The sequence below is a fragment of the Anolis sagrei genome, chromosome 1 (genome assembly GCF_037176765.1).
Source record: "Anolis sagrei isolate rAnoSag1 chromosome 1, rAnoSag1.mat, whole genome shotgun sequence".
NCBI classification, from domain to species: Eukaryota; Metazoa; Chordata; class Lepidosauria; order Squamata; family Dactyloidae; genus Anolis; species Anolis sagrei.
Window position 1 is genome coordinate 14670909 of NC_090021.1, and position 18921 is coordinate 14689829.

At 41.5% G+C, this 18921-nt stretch overlaps 2 protein-coding genes across 2 annotated transcripts in view; one reads left to right on the forward strand and one right to left on the reverse strand.

Annotated features, from left to right (window-relative positions):
• The window catches only part of FANCL (FA complementation group L), a 50165-nt gene extending 46546 nt beyond the window's left edge, over positions 1-3619 (forward strand). The window contains exon 14 of the mRNA XM_060754615.2: positions 1648-3619. Coding sequence (XP_060610598.2) covers positions 1648-1683 — 36 coding nt within the window. The 3' untranslated portion in view covers positions 1684-3619. The remainder of the gene's footprint in view (positions 1-1647) is intronic.
• VRK2 (VRK serine/threonine kinase 2) overlaps positions 1577-18921 on the reverse strand; it is a 90748-nt gene continuing 73403 nt past the window's right edge. Inside the window, 5 exon segments of the mRNA XM_067462815.1 lie at positions 1577-1968; positions 3442-3503; positions 3582-3737; positions 15880-16061; positions 18816-18874. Coding sequence (XP_067318916.1) covers positions 1728-1968; positions 3442-3503; positions 3582-3737; positions 15880-16061; positions 18816-18874 — 700 coding nt within the window. The 3' untranslated portion in view covers positions 1577-1727.

Genomic DNA, 18921 nt, shown 5'->3' on the forward strand with positions numbered 1-18921 from the left:
CACTTGGACCTATCTCAGATCCTTACACATCTGGGGTTAGTCCTCAGTACCAAATAGTAGGTGGTGTTTCCCTAAAGTGAGAGGGTTGGGGTTCTCCTGGAAAGGTCCAGAAGGATTGTGTGGATTTATCTGGTCAATCTCTTCATGATAGTTCCATCGTTCTGTTTTCATGTGAGATCTTTCTGTAGATCTTTCTGCATCCCCATCAGCTCCTCATTGCTCACAGCAGTTTACCCCCTTTCCCCCAAAGATAAGAGTATCTCATTAGTAGTAATCCAGGGAAGCCAACCACCCACCAGGGAAGCCAACCACCCAGGGTTAAGAAGGGCAGTATACAAACACCACAAATAAATAAATCAATAATAAATAAATGTTAAATTTAGAGCAGCTGATGTAGCCTTTGGGAAATAAGTGCTCCAGGGTAATTTAGCAGTAACAGCAACCAGTTGGAAGAGGAGCTTGAGTATGTCCCACTGGTGTGGATTCTTTTTCATGGCTGCTTAGCGGGCTGCTCTTCATTGTTAGATGTATTTTTCTGTGGAAAGAGTTAGGTTTCTGTTTGACTCTGCCCTGTGTCTGCTTTGTTGCTACGTTAGAAGCTAAGGTGAAGAGCTAAGGTGACAATGGCCTGAAAACTTGATGATGCCACCTTCCACCCCGGGTTGTTCTGGGCAGTAATAGGTTGAAATCCACTCTGAATTGTTCCTCTCAACAACCCAGAATGCACTGGGTTGTTGTAGGTTTTTCGGGCTATATGGCCATGTTCTAGAAGCATTCTCTCTTGACGTTTCACCTGCATCTATGGCAGGCATCCTCGCAGAATGTCAGGAGAAAATGCTTAGAACATGGCCATATAGCCTGAAAAACTTACAACAACCCAGTGATTCCAGCCATGGAAGCCTTCGACAATAAACCCAGAATGCACTTTCACAGTTAATATCAATACGACATTCTACTTTGCGTACAACAAGCAACAAGAGAGATTCTGTTCTGCTGGCCATTGGGTTGCAGGAGGATGACATTTCTACTCAGCCCCTACCAGTGAGGGAGGCTGCAAGAAGGGTCCTCCTTCTAATTGATGCAGCCTTGTTCATTAGCAGGAGAGAGATGTAAACATCCTTATCCTGTGTCCCAAACACCAACAGAACAGATCAACCTTCAGCCAGTGGAAAAGTAGGTTTGGAGGAGTGTTTACAATTATGGCGACAAGTGTTGGAGAACACGGAATATGTTGGTGAACACGGAGCAGATATGGATGTGTGTGTCTAGCTTATGAAATCCGTAGCTGTAATACAGAATGTTAGCCTTTAAAAAATGTTAGTATTAGAAGATGCTGGTATGTTGTTATAGCTGTTTCCCAATGCAGGATCCCAGCCACTGTTTGAATTGAAGTTAAAAATCTGCCTTCTTTTTCTGGAAGATTTTATTAAATACTCTTATAGTATGAGCTTAAATATTTAATGTACCAATGAGATTCCCCAATTTGGGTGGAGGGAAAATGGCCATAGTTAATTCCCTCTCTCTTTTTTAATGGTAGCCTGGTTTTTAGTAATAACAAGCTAGAGAATATCACAAGTAAAATTAGAAAAGTTTATTGCCTTTAATTTTCAAACTTTGTAAATTTTTTCTTTCAAAATGTAATTTCAGCAAATCACACTGAAAATGTCTACAAAGAAAATCTGAAATGAGATTTCAACAAAATCCATTGCTTAAGAAATAAACCTATATTAGAGAAAATATAGAGCAAGAAAAATTAATAACAAGAGGATGGGAATTGATATGACATATCGATATAGTTCATCACGTCGTTCAGGCCGTGACATTCTGCCTGCCGGGGAGCTGGTCAACGGCTGAAAATCTTCTGGTTGATAGACTGCCTCATGTATGCCTTCATTTTCTATGGACTGTTCTTCATTTTTTCTTGGAGGACCTACGGAGATATGTGCTGCATGGTTGTTCTCTACTGTCCTGCGGGGAAAAAAATCAGTGTATGCATCCTTGAAGAAAAAGTTGAAAAACAAACATATATTTGCTCCTGGTGTTTGCCTTTAGAATTTGTGCCAAACATGGTAGTGAGACGCCTAGTTCATTTTACTTCTTGTGCCCACAGGAAACAGCGGCATCCATCCTTAAAAAACACAAGTAATTGTATATGCTAGTAAAAACTTAAATGCATTTGCCTTGTCCTAAAACAGTGGTTCTCAACCTGTGGGTCCCTAGGTGTTTTAACTGACAACTCCCAGAATTCCCAGCCAGTTTACCAACTGTTAGGATTTCTGGGAGTTGAAGGCCAAAACATCTGAGGACCCACAGGTTGAGAATCACTATCCTAAAACAACAGTCCATTCACACAGTCCTTTCAAATGCAGTGGTTCTCAACCTTGGTCCTCCATGTGTTTTTGGACTTCAATTTCCAGAAGTCCTAGCTAGTTTACCAGCTTTTAGGAATTGTGACAGCTGAAGTCCAAAACACCGGGAGGGCAAAGATTGAAAAGCACTTGTCTATTGTATCACCCATAGGACAAGGCACTAGGTTAAGTCCTTTGCCTTAGGCACAGAGTAATTTGATTGGTTGCCTATGTATGTAGCCTTGGGATCTATACAGGTTTTTCATACTTTTTCTTAGCAGTTAAGATAAAAGCTGGGGTTGGAGTGAGAAAAGAGCAATATTTCTATGAAAAAAAACCCTTTCTGTTTTTGGAATTAGCAAATAGGCTATACAAAGGCAATAGTATAATATTGATAACTGTACCAACACGGCAGTGGACTGCAAGCAGTAAATTATGGTGGAATATACACACATCTGTATGTGTGCAAAATACTTTGGGTTCTCTTTTATTAATATCCCCCATCGGTGCGCATAAAAATACAATTCTGTTTCTTATTAGTGGCCGAGAGTGTGAAAGTCTTCCCAAACCCCAGTGCATATACAAATCTATGTATTGACTGATTTTCCCCATTTTTTTTTTTCATATGGATTATTAGTAGCTGCTTTGTAAAACTGAAGTGACTGACCTCTGAATACTAGAAGTGCTGGCAAGAGAAGAATGGAAACTCAGTGCTAGATAAATGCAGACTCCAGGCCTGACCCAGGGGTTTGTGCAGTAAACATTCCTCTCTCTCTGCTGGGTATTTGTTTGTAACATGTTTGAATTTGACCAGGTACGTGTGGAATGTTTACATTGATAAGGAGTGTAATGTCAGGCATGGACAATAGCAAATCACATCCAGTTAACTCAGTCTAGGGGGTGGAAATAGCTGAGAGCAACCAATACCTTTCTAGTGTTTTAGAACATGGTTACTCTCAGAAGCATTATGCAAAGGGATATAAAGGAATGGAAGCACATACTTCACAAGCATGCTATATCTGAAATGGCCTGCTAAAGGAGGGGAGGTGGTTGTCACATGCATTAAAAAGATCCCTTTTCATTGAAAACTTACATTTCAGGCGAAGCATAGTAGCCGCTGCTTGTTTTTCTCTTTTTCGTTGTGCTTAACTGTTCCTAAAGGGGAGGGCAGAGTTTGAAAAGCAACCGTTTCAAGAAGCAATGTGCAATGTAATGCAACAGTAATAAACTCACCTCTTCAGTTTGAAGAGGCTTGTTCAGTCCAGCCAGCATCTGTTTGTTGTGTACTTGGCTGCTTTTCATTACTGCAGTGGCTTTTCTATGACAGGAGAGTTCCTTGTTTTCCAAGATGTTTTCCTTCATGTCTCTAACTTGCCTTGGTAAATCCGCCTGTAAAATGTACAAATGAAATGACCCTGAGCTCAACCCCTCAAGCAGAGTTCCTCCTGCCACGTGGCCTCCATTCCACTGAATGAGAGCCTTAAAGAGCTCCTTCTAAAACAAATGGCAGTTGTGTAACAATAGTATACTGACTTCTAGCAAAAAGTGTCACTAAAACAGTAATACGTGCTTTAAAGTTTTGGACAATTGTGATGTCTTCAAGCCAACAGTACTTCTTTAAAATGCTTCATTCTAAATGAATGCTTTTAACCCTTATAGAACATGAAACGACTAAGTCTCTGGGTTGTTGTAGGTTTTTTCGAGCTATATGGCCATGGTCTAAAGGCATTCTCTCCTGACGTTTCGCCTGCATCTATGGCAAGCATCTTCAGAGGTAGTGAGGTCTGTTGGAACTAGGAAAAAGGGTTTATATATATGTGGAATGACCAGGGTGGGACAAAGGACACTTGTCTGCTGGAGCTAGGTGTGAATTTCAACTGACCACCTTGATTAGCATTTGATGGCCTGACAGTGCCTGGAGCAATCTTTTGTTGAGGGGTGATTAGATGTCCTTGTTTGTTTCTTCTCTGTTGTTGTGCTGTTGCAATTTTAGAGGGTTTTTTTTTTAATACTGGTAGCCAGATTTTGTTCATTTTCATGGTTTCCTCCTTTCTGTTGAAATTGTCCACATGCTTATGTATTTCAATGGCTTCTCTGTGTAGTCTGGCATGGTGGTTGTGAGAGTGGTCCAGCATTTCTGTGTTCTCAAATAAAATGCTGTGTCCAGGTTGCTTCACCAGGTGCTCTGCTATGGCTGACTTCTCTGGTTGAAGTAGTCTGCAGTGCCTTTCATGTTCCTTGATTCGTGTTTGGGCAATGCTGCTGCGTTTGGTGGTTCCTATGTAGACTTGTCCACAGCTGCATGGTACATGGTATATTCCTGCAGAAGTGAGAGGATCCCTCTTGTCCTTAAATTGACTAAGTCTCTGTCAATTGAACTCTCATTACCTGGACTGGAATATGTTTTAGTTTCATACTGTTACAATGACTCCAACTAATGTCAATTTCTGAAAGTTAAAACAATCACTACATTGCAGTGGTTCTCAACCTGTGGGTCCCCATGTGTTTTGGCCTACAACTCTCAGAAATCCCAGCCAGTTTACCATCTGGGGACCCACAGGTTGAGAAGCACAGCTTCATTGGCTGTACAGGCCAATGGATACTCCACCACAGACATCAGAAGAGCTGCAAGAACAAGAACAAGCCACGAAAGTAAGGACAAAGATCCACTCAGAGGAAAACTGTTCTTATTATACATCAAGGGAACCACTGACCGCATAGGGAAGCTAATGAAGAAGCACGGCCTACAAACAATCTACAGACCCACTAAGAAAATTCAACCAATGTTAAATTCAACAAATGACAAGAGGGATCCTCTCACTTCTCCAGGAGTCTGCCATATACCATGCAGCTGTGAACAGGTCTACATAGTGACCACCAAATGCAGCATCACCCAAACACAAATCAAGGAACACAAAAGGCACTGCAGACTGATTCAACCTGAGAAGTCACCCATAGCAGAACATCTGATGAACTAACTTGGACACAGCATATTATTTGAGAACACAGAAATGCTGGACCACTCTCACAACCACCATGTCAGACTACACAGAAAAGCCATTGAAATCCACAAGCATGTGGAGAATTTCAGCACAAAGGAGGAAACCATGAAAATAAACAAAATCTGGCTACTAGAATGAAAAAAAACCCCTCTAAAATCAGGACAGTAAATAAAGAATATTAAAAAAAGACAGGGGAACTTCAGACAGTAAACAATCAGGACCAGCAAACACCTCCCAACAAAGGATACCCAGCCAGGCAAAATTCACACTTGCCTCCAGCAGACAAGAGTACTTTCTTCCCACCCTGGACATTCCACAGATATAAAAACCCACTTGCCTAGTTTCCAACAGACCTCACAACCTCTGAGGATGCCTGCCATAGATGTGGGTGAAACGTCAGGAGAGAATGCTTTTGAAACATGGCATACAGCCCAGAAAACTCACAGTAATGCAATTACTACTTAATTAATGGAAAAGATTATCTACCCTATCCCCCAAGTAAATAGACATTAGGATTATGTTGTGCAGCCCTAAATTTGAAATAGCCCTTTAAACAACAGTACCATACTGTGAGCTGAGGCCGTTACCAAACCAGGTTACCTGAAGTCTCATTTCTTTGAATTTTTAAAATATCTAAATGCAAAACTTTACAAGTCCATGTCTAACATCTCATTTCTCTACCAAGGGGCAAGCACAAGTTAGATTGGGAGCCAATGTTAGATTTTTGTATGATTTCAGTAAATGAGCAAGAACTTCTGCTTCCAATTATGTAACATCAGTGCCAAAAAGGACTTCCCCCTTAAATTAGGCTGGTACAATCCTCAACTTGTAGTAGTAATTCAAATGTAGATTTTGACTTGTATATTCAAATCACCCCAGTGTAGGGGCTCCTGAAGTGCAATAGGTAATTAACTCTGTCCTTTCTCCCCACAGTAGTTCAGTGGAAGAACACATGCTTTGCATGCAAAAGATCTCAGATTTAATCCTTAGCGTCTCCGAGTACAGCTAGGAAAGAATCATGCTTGCAGCTCTGCAGAGCCACTGCCGAAGGCTGGAAAATCGAAGGTCTGATTTAGCATTGAAACAAACCCAAACGGAATTGATCCAGTGAAGCTTAAGTGTGGCCACTGTTGCACTGTGTTCTATTTCAACTAGGGTTCTGTCTCTTGTATTCTTATGCCGTACTGTATAGACTCAGGTATAACTCTAGAAATGTAGTCAAGTAGGACTGACCAAAACCTGGGTCTACTTATCCATGGATCAATGTAAGTACTTTACCTTAACTTTTATTTTAAAAAGGAACTATTCTCTTTGAGGAACAAAAAGAGGAGAGCTTAATCTGTCATGGGAGAACTTAAAAGAAGAACAAACCCCTCTATTCTCTCCACAATGGTGCTCTTTCTGGTCTTTTTGAATGCCTGGGTAGGAAAGTGGTGGTGGGTGATTATTACTTACTTAGGCGATCCCTCGTTTTCCAAGGATGATTGTCTTCCAGTGTTCTTGTGGGTCCGTATGTGGCTGTGGAGCCCTATTCTTGCTCTGCATCTTCTTCCGCAGTGAGGGCATTGGTTTCCGGGTGGGAGGTGGTCTCGGTCAGGGTTGGCTTCACACGCCTTCCTCTTGGCACGCTTCTCTCTTTCGCCCTCCATTCATGCCTCTTCAAATTCTGCAGCACTGCTGGTTACAGCTTACCTCCAGCTGGAGCGCTCAAGGGCCAGGGCTTCCCAGTTCTCAGTGTCTATGCCAGAGTTTTTAAGGTTGGCTTTGAGCCCATCTTTAAATCTCTTTTCCTGCCCACCAACATTCCGTTTCCCGTTCTTGAGTTTGGAGTAGAGCAACTGCTTTGGGAGACAGTGGTCGGGCATCCGGACTATGTGGCTGGTCCAGTGGAGTTGATGGCAGAGGACCATTGCTTCAATGCTGGTGGTCTTTGCTTCTTCCAGCACGCTGATGTTTGTCCGCCTGTCTTCCCAAGAGATTTGCAGGATTTTCCGGAGGCAGCGCTAATGGAATCATTCCAGGAGTTGCATGTGATGTCTGTAGACAGTCCACGTCTTACAGGCATAGAGCAGGGTTGGGAGGACAATAGCTCTATAAACAAGCACCTTGGTATCCCTACGGATGTCCCGGTCCTCAAACACTCTCTGCTTCATTCGGAAAAATGCTGCGCTCACAGAGCTCAGGCGGTGTTGTATTTCGGTGTCGATGTTGACTTTGGTGGAGAGGTGGCTGCCAAGGTAGCGGAAATGAACAACATTTTCTGATGTTACACCATTAAGCTGTATCACTGGCATTGGAAAGGGGTTGGCTGGTGACTGCTGGAACAGCACCTTGGTTTTTTCAATGTTCAATGACAGGCCGAGCTTCTCATGTGCTTCTGCAAAGGTGTTTAGAGTGGCTTGTAGATCTTGGGTGATTATACTTTCCTTTCTGTAAAATAACCCATGGCTTACCCATGGGTCATACCAGTATCCATTAGAGGTGTTCAATTCAGTCAAAAGGCATGCTGTCTTGGGGTCAGTTGTTGGCTGGCCACTCATTCTGTTTACCGGGAAGTTACTCAAATTGGGAGGGGTGTTGCCATTTTCATTCGGCAAAGATTCAGCCCATTGGCTACAATGGGAAATTTTAAAGGCTCAATCCTCAATCATTTTAAGGCCTATTTGCATGAAACCTACCTCGGTTTTAAACCCCATTTACAATATCAGGCTTGCCAAGTTTCAAAACAATTCACAAATCTACGGATTTTTTAAGAATTATTTTAAGTTTTAACCATAACGTTTTTTTAAAAAAAATAAGACAAACCACTAGACAGGGTTCTGGGAATTGTTGTCTTCGCTTGTGTCCATTCTCAGCCAATCAGAGCAGGGACACAACCAGGCCTTTTATTGGCTGAGAAACAGAAAGAGAGTAAAACTTCAACTCCCACCATGCTCTGAGAGGACTCAGAGACTTTTCAATGTCCGTGTCCCATGCAAGTGTGACTGGGAAAGCAAGTTTCAACCAAGGCAGCAGGACCTTCTCTGGAGGAGGAGACTAGGAAACTTTCCAAAAAAGAAATGGAGGGTTGCTGCTTCTGCCAGATAGGTATAAAAGAAAAGACATGGCAGATCCCTGCCTCAGGTATGCTGACTTAACTCCTTCCTCTCCAGGAACGAATAAAATCCAGCTCCCTTGATCCGTTTTGCTGGGCTTTGCGGCTCCCTCCTCCCCGTTCCCTTTTGGAATATTATACAAAACGGCCCACTGATTATTACAAATAATTTTCATTCAAACTGATTCAGGTTCAAGTGTAATACTTTTGGCCGGCAAATTTCCCCTCAATCCTTACATGAGGTTGATCTATACATATGTATAGGAGCTGAGGAGCCTTATAACGAAGTGCAAAAGCTGGGTTGCAGTTAAACATAAAAAAAAAATTCTGGCAACTGGACTGATTGATAACTGGCAAATAGAGAAGACATGGAGGCGGTGACAGACTTCGTATTTCTGGGCACGAAGATTACTGCAGATGCAGACTGCAGCCAGGAAATCAGAAGACATTTACTTCTTGAGAGGAGAGCAATGACTAATCTCGATAAAATAGTGAAGAATAGAGACATCACACTGGCAATGAAGATCCACATAGTTAAAGCAATGGTATTCCCTGTAGTAACCTATGGATGTGAGAGCTGGACCATAAGGAGGGCTGAGCGAAGGAAGATGGACACTTTTGATAGACACAGGTGTGATTTTGACCTTCTAGGAGTCAGAACAAAACACTTTTTTTTGTTAAAATGAAATCTGCATAATTTGTGAGCTATGTAATTACATGGCAAAATACAGAAGACTTTTGTCCTACCCCTGCTGATTATTCCATTCTTTATATTCTGTAGAGGTAGGCTATTTTCACAGAAATTGTAACAGTATTGGGGATGAAGTACAATATTGTTCAAACTTGAATGCTTTGCACTTTTAAAAAATGGTTTCCTTCCTCTTTATCCTTCATTTGCCAGCCATTCAAATGTTATCTTTTTTGAATGCCCTTGTGTCAAAACCAGCTCACATTTGGAGATGGTGTAAGTATGCATTTCATGCTAATGAACGAGAGCATTTGAATCCCTATGAAAACTCTGGATGATGGGGACTAGGATCAAGTCGTCTGCAAACAGCACAGTTCTTTCTGACCTTGATATTGGCCATTAAAAATACTTCCGCCTGTGTCTAAGGAGCAGAAGCTGTGATAATTGACGCTCCTCGCTCATGGACTTTAAATGGGGTTATGCACTTGCAAATAGCAAATACTGTGGCCAATCTCCATTTTCTTAACAATCAAAGTTCAACAGCATCCTGCTTGATGACAATATCCAGGATAAGTTTAAAGCTCAGTGAAAAGTGTAATAGATTTTGCACTCTGAAATGAAACAGAAAAGGAAAGGAATTCGGCTTTGGCCAATAACAACAGCAAATTGTCAGAGGAAAAAATCCTTAGTCCATTCCTGTTCCAGAAACCTAATTTATGTAGGTATCGGGACTGTGATCTGTGGCCTTTAAAATCTTGTTTCTGTGTTTGTTCTTCTATATGACCCTGTCCTCATTCCTCATTTTTTCTCAACAGTGTTTGTCATAAAGCAGGGATTAAGGCACTATCCTCTCATTTATTGTCACAGCCAGTGGCCTGTCCAGAGGGAGGGAAAAGGAGAAACGGGGAGTTTCTACCTTTCTTGCAGACTGTTACAAACACAAGGACTATTGCTTTTGCCATGGCCAAAAATGCCCTGTGAGCATGTATACGTAGGACAAACTGGGTAGTATCTCCATCCCTGCTTTATGACAAACACCAGTGGGGGGAAAAAAATGAGGAATCAGGATAGGGTCATATAGAAGTACCAACGTGGCAACAAAACTTTAAAGGGTTGTTGTAAGTTTTTTGGGCTATATGGCCATGTTCTAGAAGCATTCTCTCCTGACGTTTCATCTGCATCTATGGCAAGCATCCTCAGAGGTTTTGAGGTCTCACAACAAGCATTCTCAGAACTGTGGAATACATTGCCTGGGAGTTAGTGCAATCTCCTTCTTGGAAGGTTTTTGAACAAAGATGGAATGGCTATGTATGGGGAGCAATTTGATTATATTCCTGCATGGCACAATGGGGTTGGACTGGATAGCCCTTGGGTCTTTTCCAAATGTATGAAACAATTCTTCCATGAATGATCAGAGTGTTGGGGTGGGATTTTACTTGTGTGAATACTGGGCATTTCAGTTCTGCTTGTTCAACAGTGACTTTCTATTGTTATGTTCTATTGAACCAGGTTATGGTGCAACTGGTTGGGAGTCAACTGCATTAAAATCACTACTGACCAAAAGTTCATGACTTCGAAGCCAGCCTTGGTCAGAGTAAGCTCCCGACCATTTGTCTAGCTTGCTCAAAAGATAGTTGCATCTGTCAAGTAGGAGATTTAGGTGCCGCTTATGCGGGGAGGCTAATTTAACTAATTTACAATGCCATAAAACTTTCCAGCAGCGTACAAAAGAATGAGGAAGTACTCCATCAGTGTCACAAGTGGACAGTGAAGCGACAGCTCCCCTGGTGGCCGGAATTCAAAGCATATCCTCAGGAAGCCGGAAAGTTAAATAGCCTCTGTGTGTCTGTCTATATATGTTGTGTGTCTATGGCACTGAACGTTTGCCATGTATATGTGCATTGTGATCCAACCTGAGTCTCCTGCAGGGTGAGAAGGGTGGAATATAAATGCTGTAAATAAATAAATAAATAAATAATTATGTGGCAAACCACTTTTAGAAGTAGGGCATGTTTTTTAAATCAGTATGTTATGACAAAATATTTTTTGGGTTAGTCCAAGAATTTGGGACACAAGGTAACTCTTGGATCACAGCTGTTATTGACACTTTTTGTAAATAGTCATTAAGTGAATGTCTAAAGCAGAAGAAGCACAGTGCACACTCATTCTCACTTTGAAAAAAATGCATATAACCAATTCATGAAACTTTCATAAAGGCAATTGCTCTGGCTTTAATAGACATCAATGACTAGTTCTTAATCTGAATTTTCTAGTACAAAAAAATAAGAAATGGATGAAATAAGAAATGGAAAAAGCAGGTGCTTGTTTTTCTTTAAAAAAAAACTTAAGATATTTCAATTAACTTTACAAAACTCTACAAATGACAAAAAAACCCGGAAAGAAACTGCTCAAATTAGCATAGATTAAATGGTGACCACAACAGCAAGCGAGCTACTGTCAAAAGAAATGGCTTTTTTTGCTTTGTTGTAAAAGTGATTAAAAAAATACCAAAGTCTATAAAACTCTGGGAAAAAAAGTCTTGGTAATTACCAAGATCAAAATCCAGTGGCTTTTTATTAAACATGAACTTTTGTTCTGCTTTTCTGCACAACGTAAATAGTGCTGACAATTGGGTTTGCAAAGGCACTCGCTACAATAAAATGTAATTGTATCATGAGAGAAAGGTGACAATCGGGAGATCATGAAAAAATTACATATTCTCACTGGTAGTTAATTAGCCATGCAAAAGCCCCTCAAACAGAGATTCTCTTCTATTAGGAATGATTACTATGCAGACCTACAGATGTCAATACTGGAGTCATTCAAATACTTCTTTTGCTACTAATTGAAGGTTGTAAAGCTCTGGTGCCAAGGTTTGGCTTCCAAAGAGCTAATTTATGACTAGGCGGCTATTTTATGTCTTCAGTTGCCGCAGCTACAAAACTCGGCAAATCAGAACCATCTGTGCACAGAGATTTGAATCGCCATTCATCTCGCAGCCGATCAGTCACATTAGTTTGCATCCCACATTTTTTGGCTCATGTAGGATTGCGGAGGTCTAAAGTTCACGCGGAATATTAAAAATGAATGGCACCTTGACCCTGCCTTATTGAACGCGCATCGGCAAATACGCCGGGCTCATCTATATGGCGGGAGACAACAACTGATGTTTCAAAGAGGATCCAGTAAATGCTGCTAATCATACCGGTCTAAGTTTATTAAAAGAGTGCTTGAGGGTTTAAAAAAAATATTTTATGACAGCAGACTTGGAAGATGGACAGAAAGGAGTGTTGTAAGAACAGGATGCTTACCTGAAACTGCTATTTTGAGTAGTCATCTGTGAATTCACACAGTAGGTTTTGGTGTCAACACAAGCATCAGAATCCATTATATGATTTCACAGATGACCACAAAGAAGAACAGGTTGTAAATGTGGCTCATCAACTGGTCATCTCTGAATTCACACAATGGGTTTTGTTGCTCATGCAGGCTCCCAAGGTTGGAGCTCAGTCTGTGATTGTGTTTCAGGATCAGGGTGCTTTGGGTGTGGGGAGTGATGTCAATGAGTTGCAAGATGAGTTTCAAGATGGCAATGGTTTGGCCAGTGATACTGATGCAAAGAATGACCAGGAGATCCCTGTTCAAAGTGTAGTTTCCCATGAGAATGTCCCTAAGGGGTGTGGGGATGATGCTATGCTTTCTGAATTGTTACCAGAGAGTTTCCATAATAGGGAACATGAAAACAGCTCGGCACCTGGCCCAGCTGCAAAAGTTAATGAGCAAATAGATAGATGCAAGGAGATCAGTCAAAAGAGGAGAGCCGAAGAGTGGCTTCGGCGTTCTGACAGGCCCCGAGAGAAAAAGATAAGAAATTCTCAGCTAAAGTGAAACCAATTTCTGAGTGCTAGAGACATAGCTAAAGAGGAGATAAAAGTCCCAAGTACAGGATATGTAGTCAGATGAAGCATCGTTTGGAATCAAACCAAGATCTTGTCCTTGTTCATGGAAGCTTTGCTTGGAAAATTCATGTTTTAAGTGCCTTTGTTTCATGGTTTTGATTCTTGGATTCTGTGCTTTTATATTCATGCCTTGGGTTCGTGTTTCCTGATTTCTTGCATTTTATTTGGGAAGTTTTGACTTTCTTTTTGTGGACTTTGCTGGACTATTACCCTGGAATACTTTGTCCCTGCTTGTCTTCCTACCTAATTGGATTTACCTATTTTTAAAAGTGTTTCTTTTACATTAGTTTTTAAATTATCTTCAATAAAATGATTGTTCTCCATCCAACGGTGTGGTGTTTAAAGTCAGAGGGCTTTTCCTTTCCTTGAGTGCAACATCCAAAAATGGTGTGGAATTTCAGAGAATACTGTGTCCAATTCTGGGCACCACAATTGAAGGAAGATGTTGACAAGCTGGAATGTGTCCAGAGGAGGGCAATTAAAATGATCAAGGGTCTGGAGAATAAGCCCTATGAGCGGCTTAAAGAGCTGGGCATGTTTAGCCTGAAGAAGGCTGAGAGGAGACATGATGAGGGCCATGGATCAATATGTAAAGGGAAGTCATAGGGAGGAGGGAGCAAGCTTGTTTTCTGCTGCCCTGGAGACTAAGAAGCGGAACAAAGGCTTCAAACTACAAGAAAGGAGATTCCACTTGAACATTAGGAAGAGCTCCCTCACTGTGAGACCTGTTCAGGAGTGGAACTCTCTGTCCCGGAGTGTGGTGGAGGTGCCTTCTTTGAAGGCTTTTTAAGTTCATGTCTCTGAAGAAAGAAAATTTTGAGAAAAGCAGCTTTGGCTAAGTTGTACGATTTTTGGATTATGTGATTTTAATAATTTATACTAGGATGATTTTAAGCCTTTGTCAGAATGTTTACATTTTGTTTATGTTTTATGTTTAATGGTTTTAATGATTGTAAGTTATATATGTAGTGATTAGTTATTATGATTTCTTTGTTTTACCGTATGTTGGCATTGAATTTTTGCTATTAGTTGGGGGTGCTTTGAATGCAATTTTCCTGCTTCTTGGCAGGGGGTTGGACTGGATGGCCCAAGAGGTCTCTTCCAACTCTAAGGTAAAGGTTTTCCCCTGACATTAAGTCCACACGTGTCGGACTCTGGGAGTTGGTGCTCATCTCAATTTCTAAACTGAAGAGCCAGCATTGTCCATAGACACCTCCAAGGTCATGTGGCCGGCATGACTGCATGGAGCTCTGCTACCTTCCTGCTGAAGCGGTACCTATTGATCTATTTACATTTGCATATTTTCAACTGCTAGGTTGGCAGAAGCTAGGGCTAAGAGTGGGAGCTCATGCTGCTCCCTGGATTCGAACCAGCTACCTTTTGGTCACCAAGTTCAGCAGCTCAGTGCTCTAACCCACCTATGATTCTATTATTCTAGTATACTGTAAACCGCCTTGAGTCCCGTCCCGTCCCCCCCAGGGTTGAGAAAAGCAGTATATAAATACAATAAATAAACAAACAAACAAACAAACAAACAAATAAAAGAGCAAGGGAAAAATACAGAGAAGAAAAACAGGTGGATGTAAGAAGTAGAAATAAATAACTGTCATTCAAGCCTGTTCACTGTGATATTATTTGAGCAACCTTTTCCATTCAGCAGAGAAATAAATCTGCCCAAATCTATAGATGTAACTCGCACAAAAAATTTGGGTCAAAAGAAGTCTTTGGTTCCTCCCTTCCTTCTGTGCTGTCACACACTATTGAAATACAATCGCAGCAATAAAAATAACAAGGAAAGAGGAAGGAAGACAGAACTGTAGGTAACATTTTAGATTACCAGGTAAGGTAAAGGTAAAGGTTTTCCCCTGACATTAAGTCCAGTCGTGTGCAGCTTTGGGGGTTGGTGCTCATCTCCATTTCTAAGCCAAAGAGCCAGCGTTGTCCACAGACACCTCCAAGGTCATGTGGCCACCATGACTGCATAGAACGCCGTTACCTTCCCATCGGAGCAGTACCTATTGATCTACTCACATTTGCATGTATTTGAACTGCTAGGTTGGCAAAAGCTGGGTCTCATGGTTTAGATCTGCCCCCTCACTCATGACCTTCCGGAAGAAGCTCAAACCGTGGGCATGGGATCAAGCATTTGCAGAATAGATGGTTTTAACAGACTGTTTTTAGCTGATGGAGTGAAGATAGTTTTAACCGACAGCTATGGATTGATTTGGAGGATCACATGAAATTGTGAATTGTTTCAATGTATTTGTAACTGTTTTTAATGTAGGTAAAGTGTATATTATGTTGTGTATTGTTCGGCACCGAGTGGTACCTGCTGGTAGCTGTCCTGAGGCAAGAAGGACGGGATAGAAATGCTCTTAATAAACAATAATAAATAAATAGGTTGGCAAAAGCTGGGGCTAACAGTGGGAGCTCACCCTGCTCCCTGGATTCAAACCTGCGACCTTTTGGTCAGCAAGTTCAGCAGCTCAGCGCTTTAACCCACTGCGCCACCGAGGGCTCCAGAGATCACCAGGTACTAATGCCAAAAGTGGGAGAGATCAAACATCTCAAATATTGAACTGAGGAAACTCAATGCAATTACTTTTTTTTACCTTAAAGGTACTGTTAATCCCCCCTCCCCTTTTTTGGTAATTAGCATCTTAGTGATTTTTTGAAAAACCCAATGAATCTCGTGCATCCCTTCTTAATGTCATTTCCTCCCAAATGCTGGTACCGGCGTTATCTTATGTTTTTACGCAGTCTTGACCTCTCTTGTCTAATTACTTACTTTCCTGTGATTAGCAGTTCTTTCATTTGGAGTGCCTTCATCGGTGGTAAAATCCAGCATGCTATTATAGGATATCCCTTTATGCCCCAAGCCACTCAAGAGGATTTTCTTCAATGCTTCATAGTCAGGTTTTTCATGGTATGCCAAATTAGACACCTTTTCCAAAAACATGGCTATCTCACCTGTAAAACACAACGTTTCAATAGACTGGAGATCAGAAACATCCAATGTTAAGAGCAGAAGGTCAGCTGTGATGAAGCAGAACAAAGGTCCATCAGTTCTAAGAGGCTCCTTTTCATGGTGGTCAACCAGATGCCTCCGAGAAGCGAAGACTCTTTTCTTGATGGAAGTAGGAACATGTTTTAGCAGATCAAGAAGGCACCTGCTCTAGATTAAGGAGGCATATGTTGTGGCAATTACACTGCCAATGAATTTTGTACAGAAGAAAGAGAGAAAAGAAATGGACCTCTAGAAGATACCAGGAAGTCAAAATAACTTCCATGTCTCTCTATATCTATCTCTTAATTTTAGATATAAAACTTTTCTTTTCTATGCTCTTTTTCTTTCTTTCTTCTTACTGTTGGCAGACTTATTACACCTTTTTGGACACAGACGTATTGACTTTACATTTTTATTTTTTCCCCTTTTTTATTTTCTCTCTTTTTATTGTAAACAAAAATTTCTAATAAAGATTATTTTTTTAAAAAAGAATCTTGTACAGTGTTTTTATTATTTACTAGCTCTACCCACCACATGTTGCTGTGGCCAACCTTCCCTCCCTCCCTCTTCTTCCTTTCTCTCCTTACTTCTCTCCCTCTTTTCTTCTTTCCTTCCTTTTTTTCTCTCCTCCCCCCTTCCCTTTTTTCTTTCTTTCTTTCCTTCCTTCCTTCCTTTTTCTTTGTTTTTTTCTTTCTCTCCTTCCTTCCTTTTTTCTTTATCCCCTTCCTTCCCTCCCTCTTTCCTTCCCTTTTTCTTTCTCTCCTTCCTTCCCTCCCTCTTTCCATCCTTCCTTCCCTTTTTTCTTTCCTTCCTTCTCTCTCTCTTTCCTTCCCATTTTTCTCCTTCCCTCCCTCTTTCCTTCCTTTTTCTTTCTCTCCTTCCTTCCTTCCCTCCCTCCTTCCCTCCCTATTTTTCTTTCTTTCTCTCCTTCCTTCCCTCCCTCTATCCATCCTTCCTTCCTTCCCTTTTTTCTTTCTCTCCTTCCTTCCTTCCTTCCTTCCTTCCTTCCTTCCTTCCTTCCTTCCTTCCCTCCCTCCTTCCCTCCCTATTTTTCTTTCTTTCTCTCCTTCCTTCCCTCCCTCTTTCCATCCTTCCTTCCCTTTTTTCTTTCTCTCCTTCCTTCCTTCCCTCCCTCTTTCCTTGCTTCCTTCCTTTTTTTTCTTTCTTTTTCTCCTTCCGTCCCTCCCTCTTTCCATCTTTCCTTCCTTTTTTTTCTTTCTCTCCTTCCTTCTCTTCTTCTTTCCTTTCCTTCGCCCCAACTTTTCTTTCCCTTCTTCTTTCTCCCTTCTCTCTACCTATTCTTGGACTGCAACTCCCAGCAGTCCTCCTGATAGATTCACCTATCTACCTACCTACCTATCTCTATCTAATCTATCTATCTGGAAGATTGCTGGGAGTTGCAGTCCAGGAATAGGAAATTGGAAATATGCGGAGATTGGGATGCTCTCAAAGAAATCCAAGGAGAAGAAAGCTTGCATCTTGAAAGCAGTGCAATTGGATAATCCTCCGCTCCTAAAGGGCCTGGTCTAGGGGGATGCTGGGAGCTATAGTCCAGAAGATAGTGTAGATACGCTATTGTGTGTTTTGTTTGCCGGGGGGAGTCATTTTTGCACAAGCGTAGTAGCGTCTTTTTTGGCAGTCCCTTCCACTGTGTTTTTCAGTGTTTTTATGAGTGATGGTCACTCGCTGGCCTGATGGGTGTATTGTGTCCAAATTTGGTGTCAATTCTTTATGAGAAGAGTATAGCAGGGTCTTCCATTTAAAGCAGCAGTTCCCAACCTATGGTCCGTGGACCACCAGTGGTCCGCAAGAATTAAAATATGGTCCATGGCCTCACTGTTACTACATCATTGCAATGAGAGCAACTGATCTAGCGGAGCCCTCTTATTCTGCCAAGCCTTATTAAATATGGTTTTCTGTGGTGACTACTAGATGGCATATGTTCTGTATCAGAAACTAGAGCTGATGTGGTCTATCCAATGCAATTTTTCTGAGTCAGCACCCCAAATGACCAAACCAGATCTAAAGTTGACCAAAAAACTGATTCGTAAACGTTTTGGTACTAATGTTGGAAAGTGGTCCTTGGTCAAAAAAAAGGTTGGGGAACACTGATTTAAAGTAACACTTTTATGGGTTGTTGTAGTTTTTTGGGGCTATATGGCCATGGTCTGGAGGCATTCTCTTCTGACATTTCACCTGCATCTATGGCAAGCAACAACTACAACAACGTCAGGAAAGAATGCCTCTAGACCAGTGGTTCTCAACCTGGGGTCCCCAGATGTTTTTGACCTACAACTCCCAGAAATCCCAGCCAATTTACCAGCTGTTAGGAGTTTTGGGAGTTGAAGGCCAAAAACATCTGGGGACCCCAGGTTGAGAACCACTGCTCTAGACCATGGCCATATAGCCCCAAAAAAACTACAACAACCCAGTGATTCCAGCCATGAAAGCCTTCGACAATACATTTAACACTTTTATGTTTGAATGAGCGCTGTGGTAAAGGAGGAAAGACTCTAAAGGATTCCATAGATTTGTTTTCTATAGGAAAATAACAATGAAATTAGCTGCCCCTTTCTCCCCAGTCCCCAGAAACTGTTTGCTCCTGGGCATTTTAAATAGCAATTAATCAACATGTGCACTAAGTAGCAATTTTGGTGAACTGGATCAAAATGCCACACAAGTTCTATTTAAAACCCTTGACCTGTGTTTGCACTTACCACAGTCAGTACCTGTAGGAGCACACCTTGTCACCGAATCTGGGAGTTCATCGATGAGCCTGAAAGCACAGGAATGCAACAAGAGTGAGGCAGCAAGACACGTCAG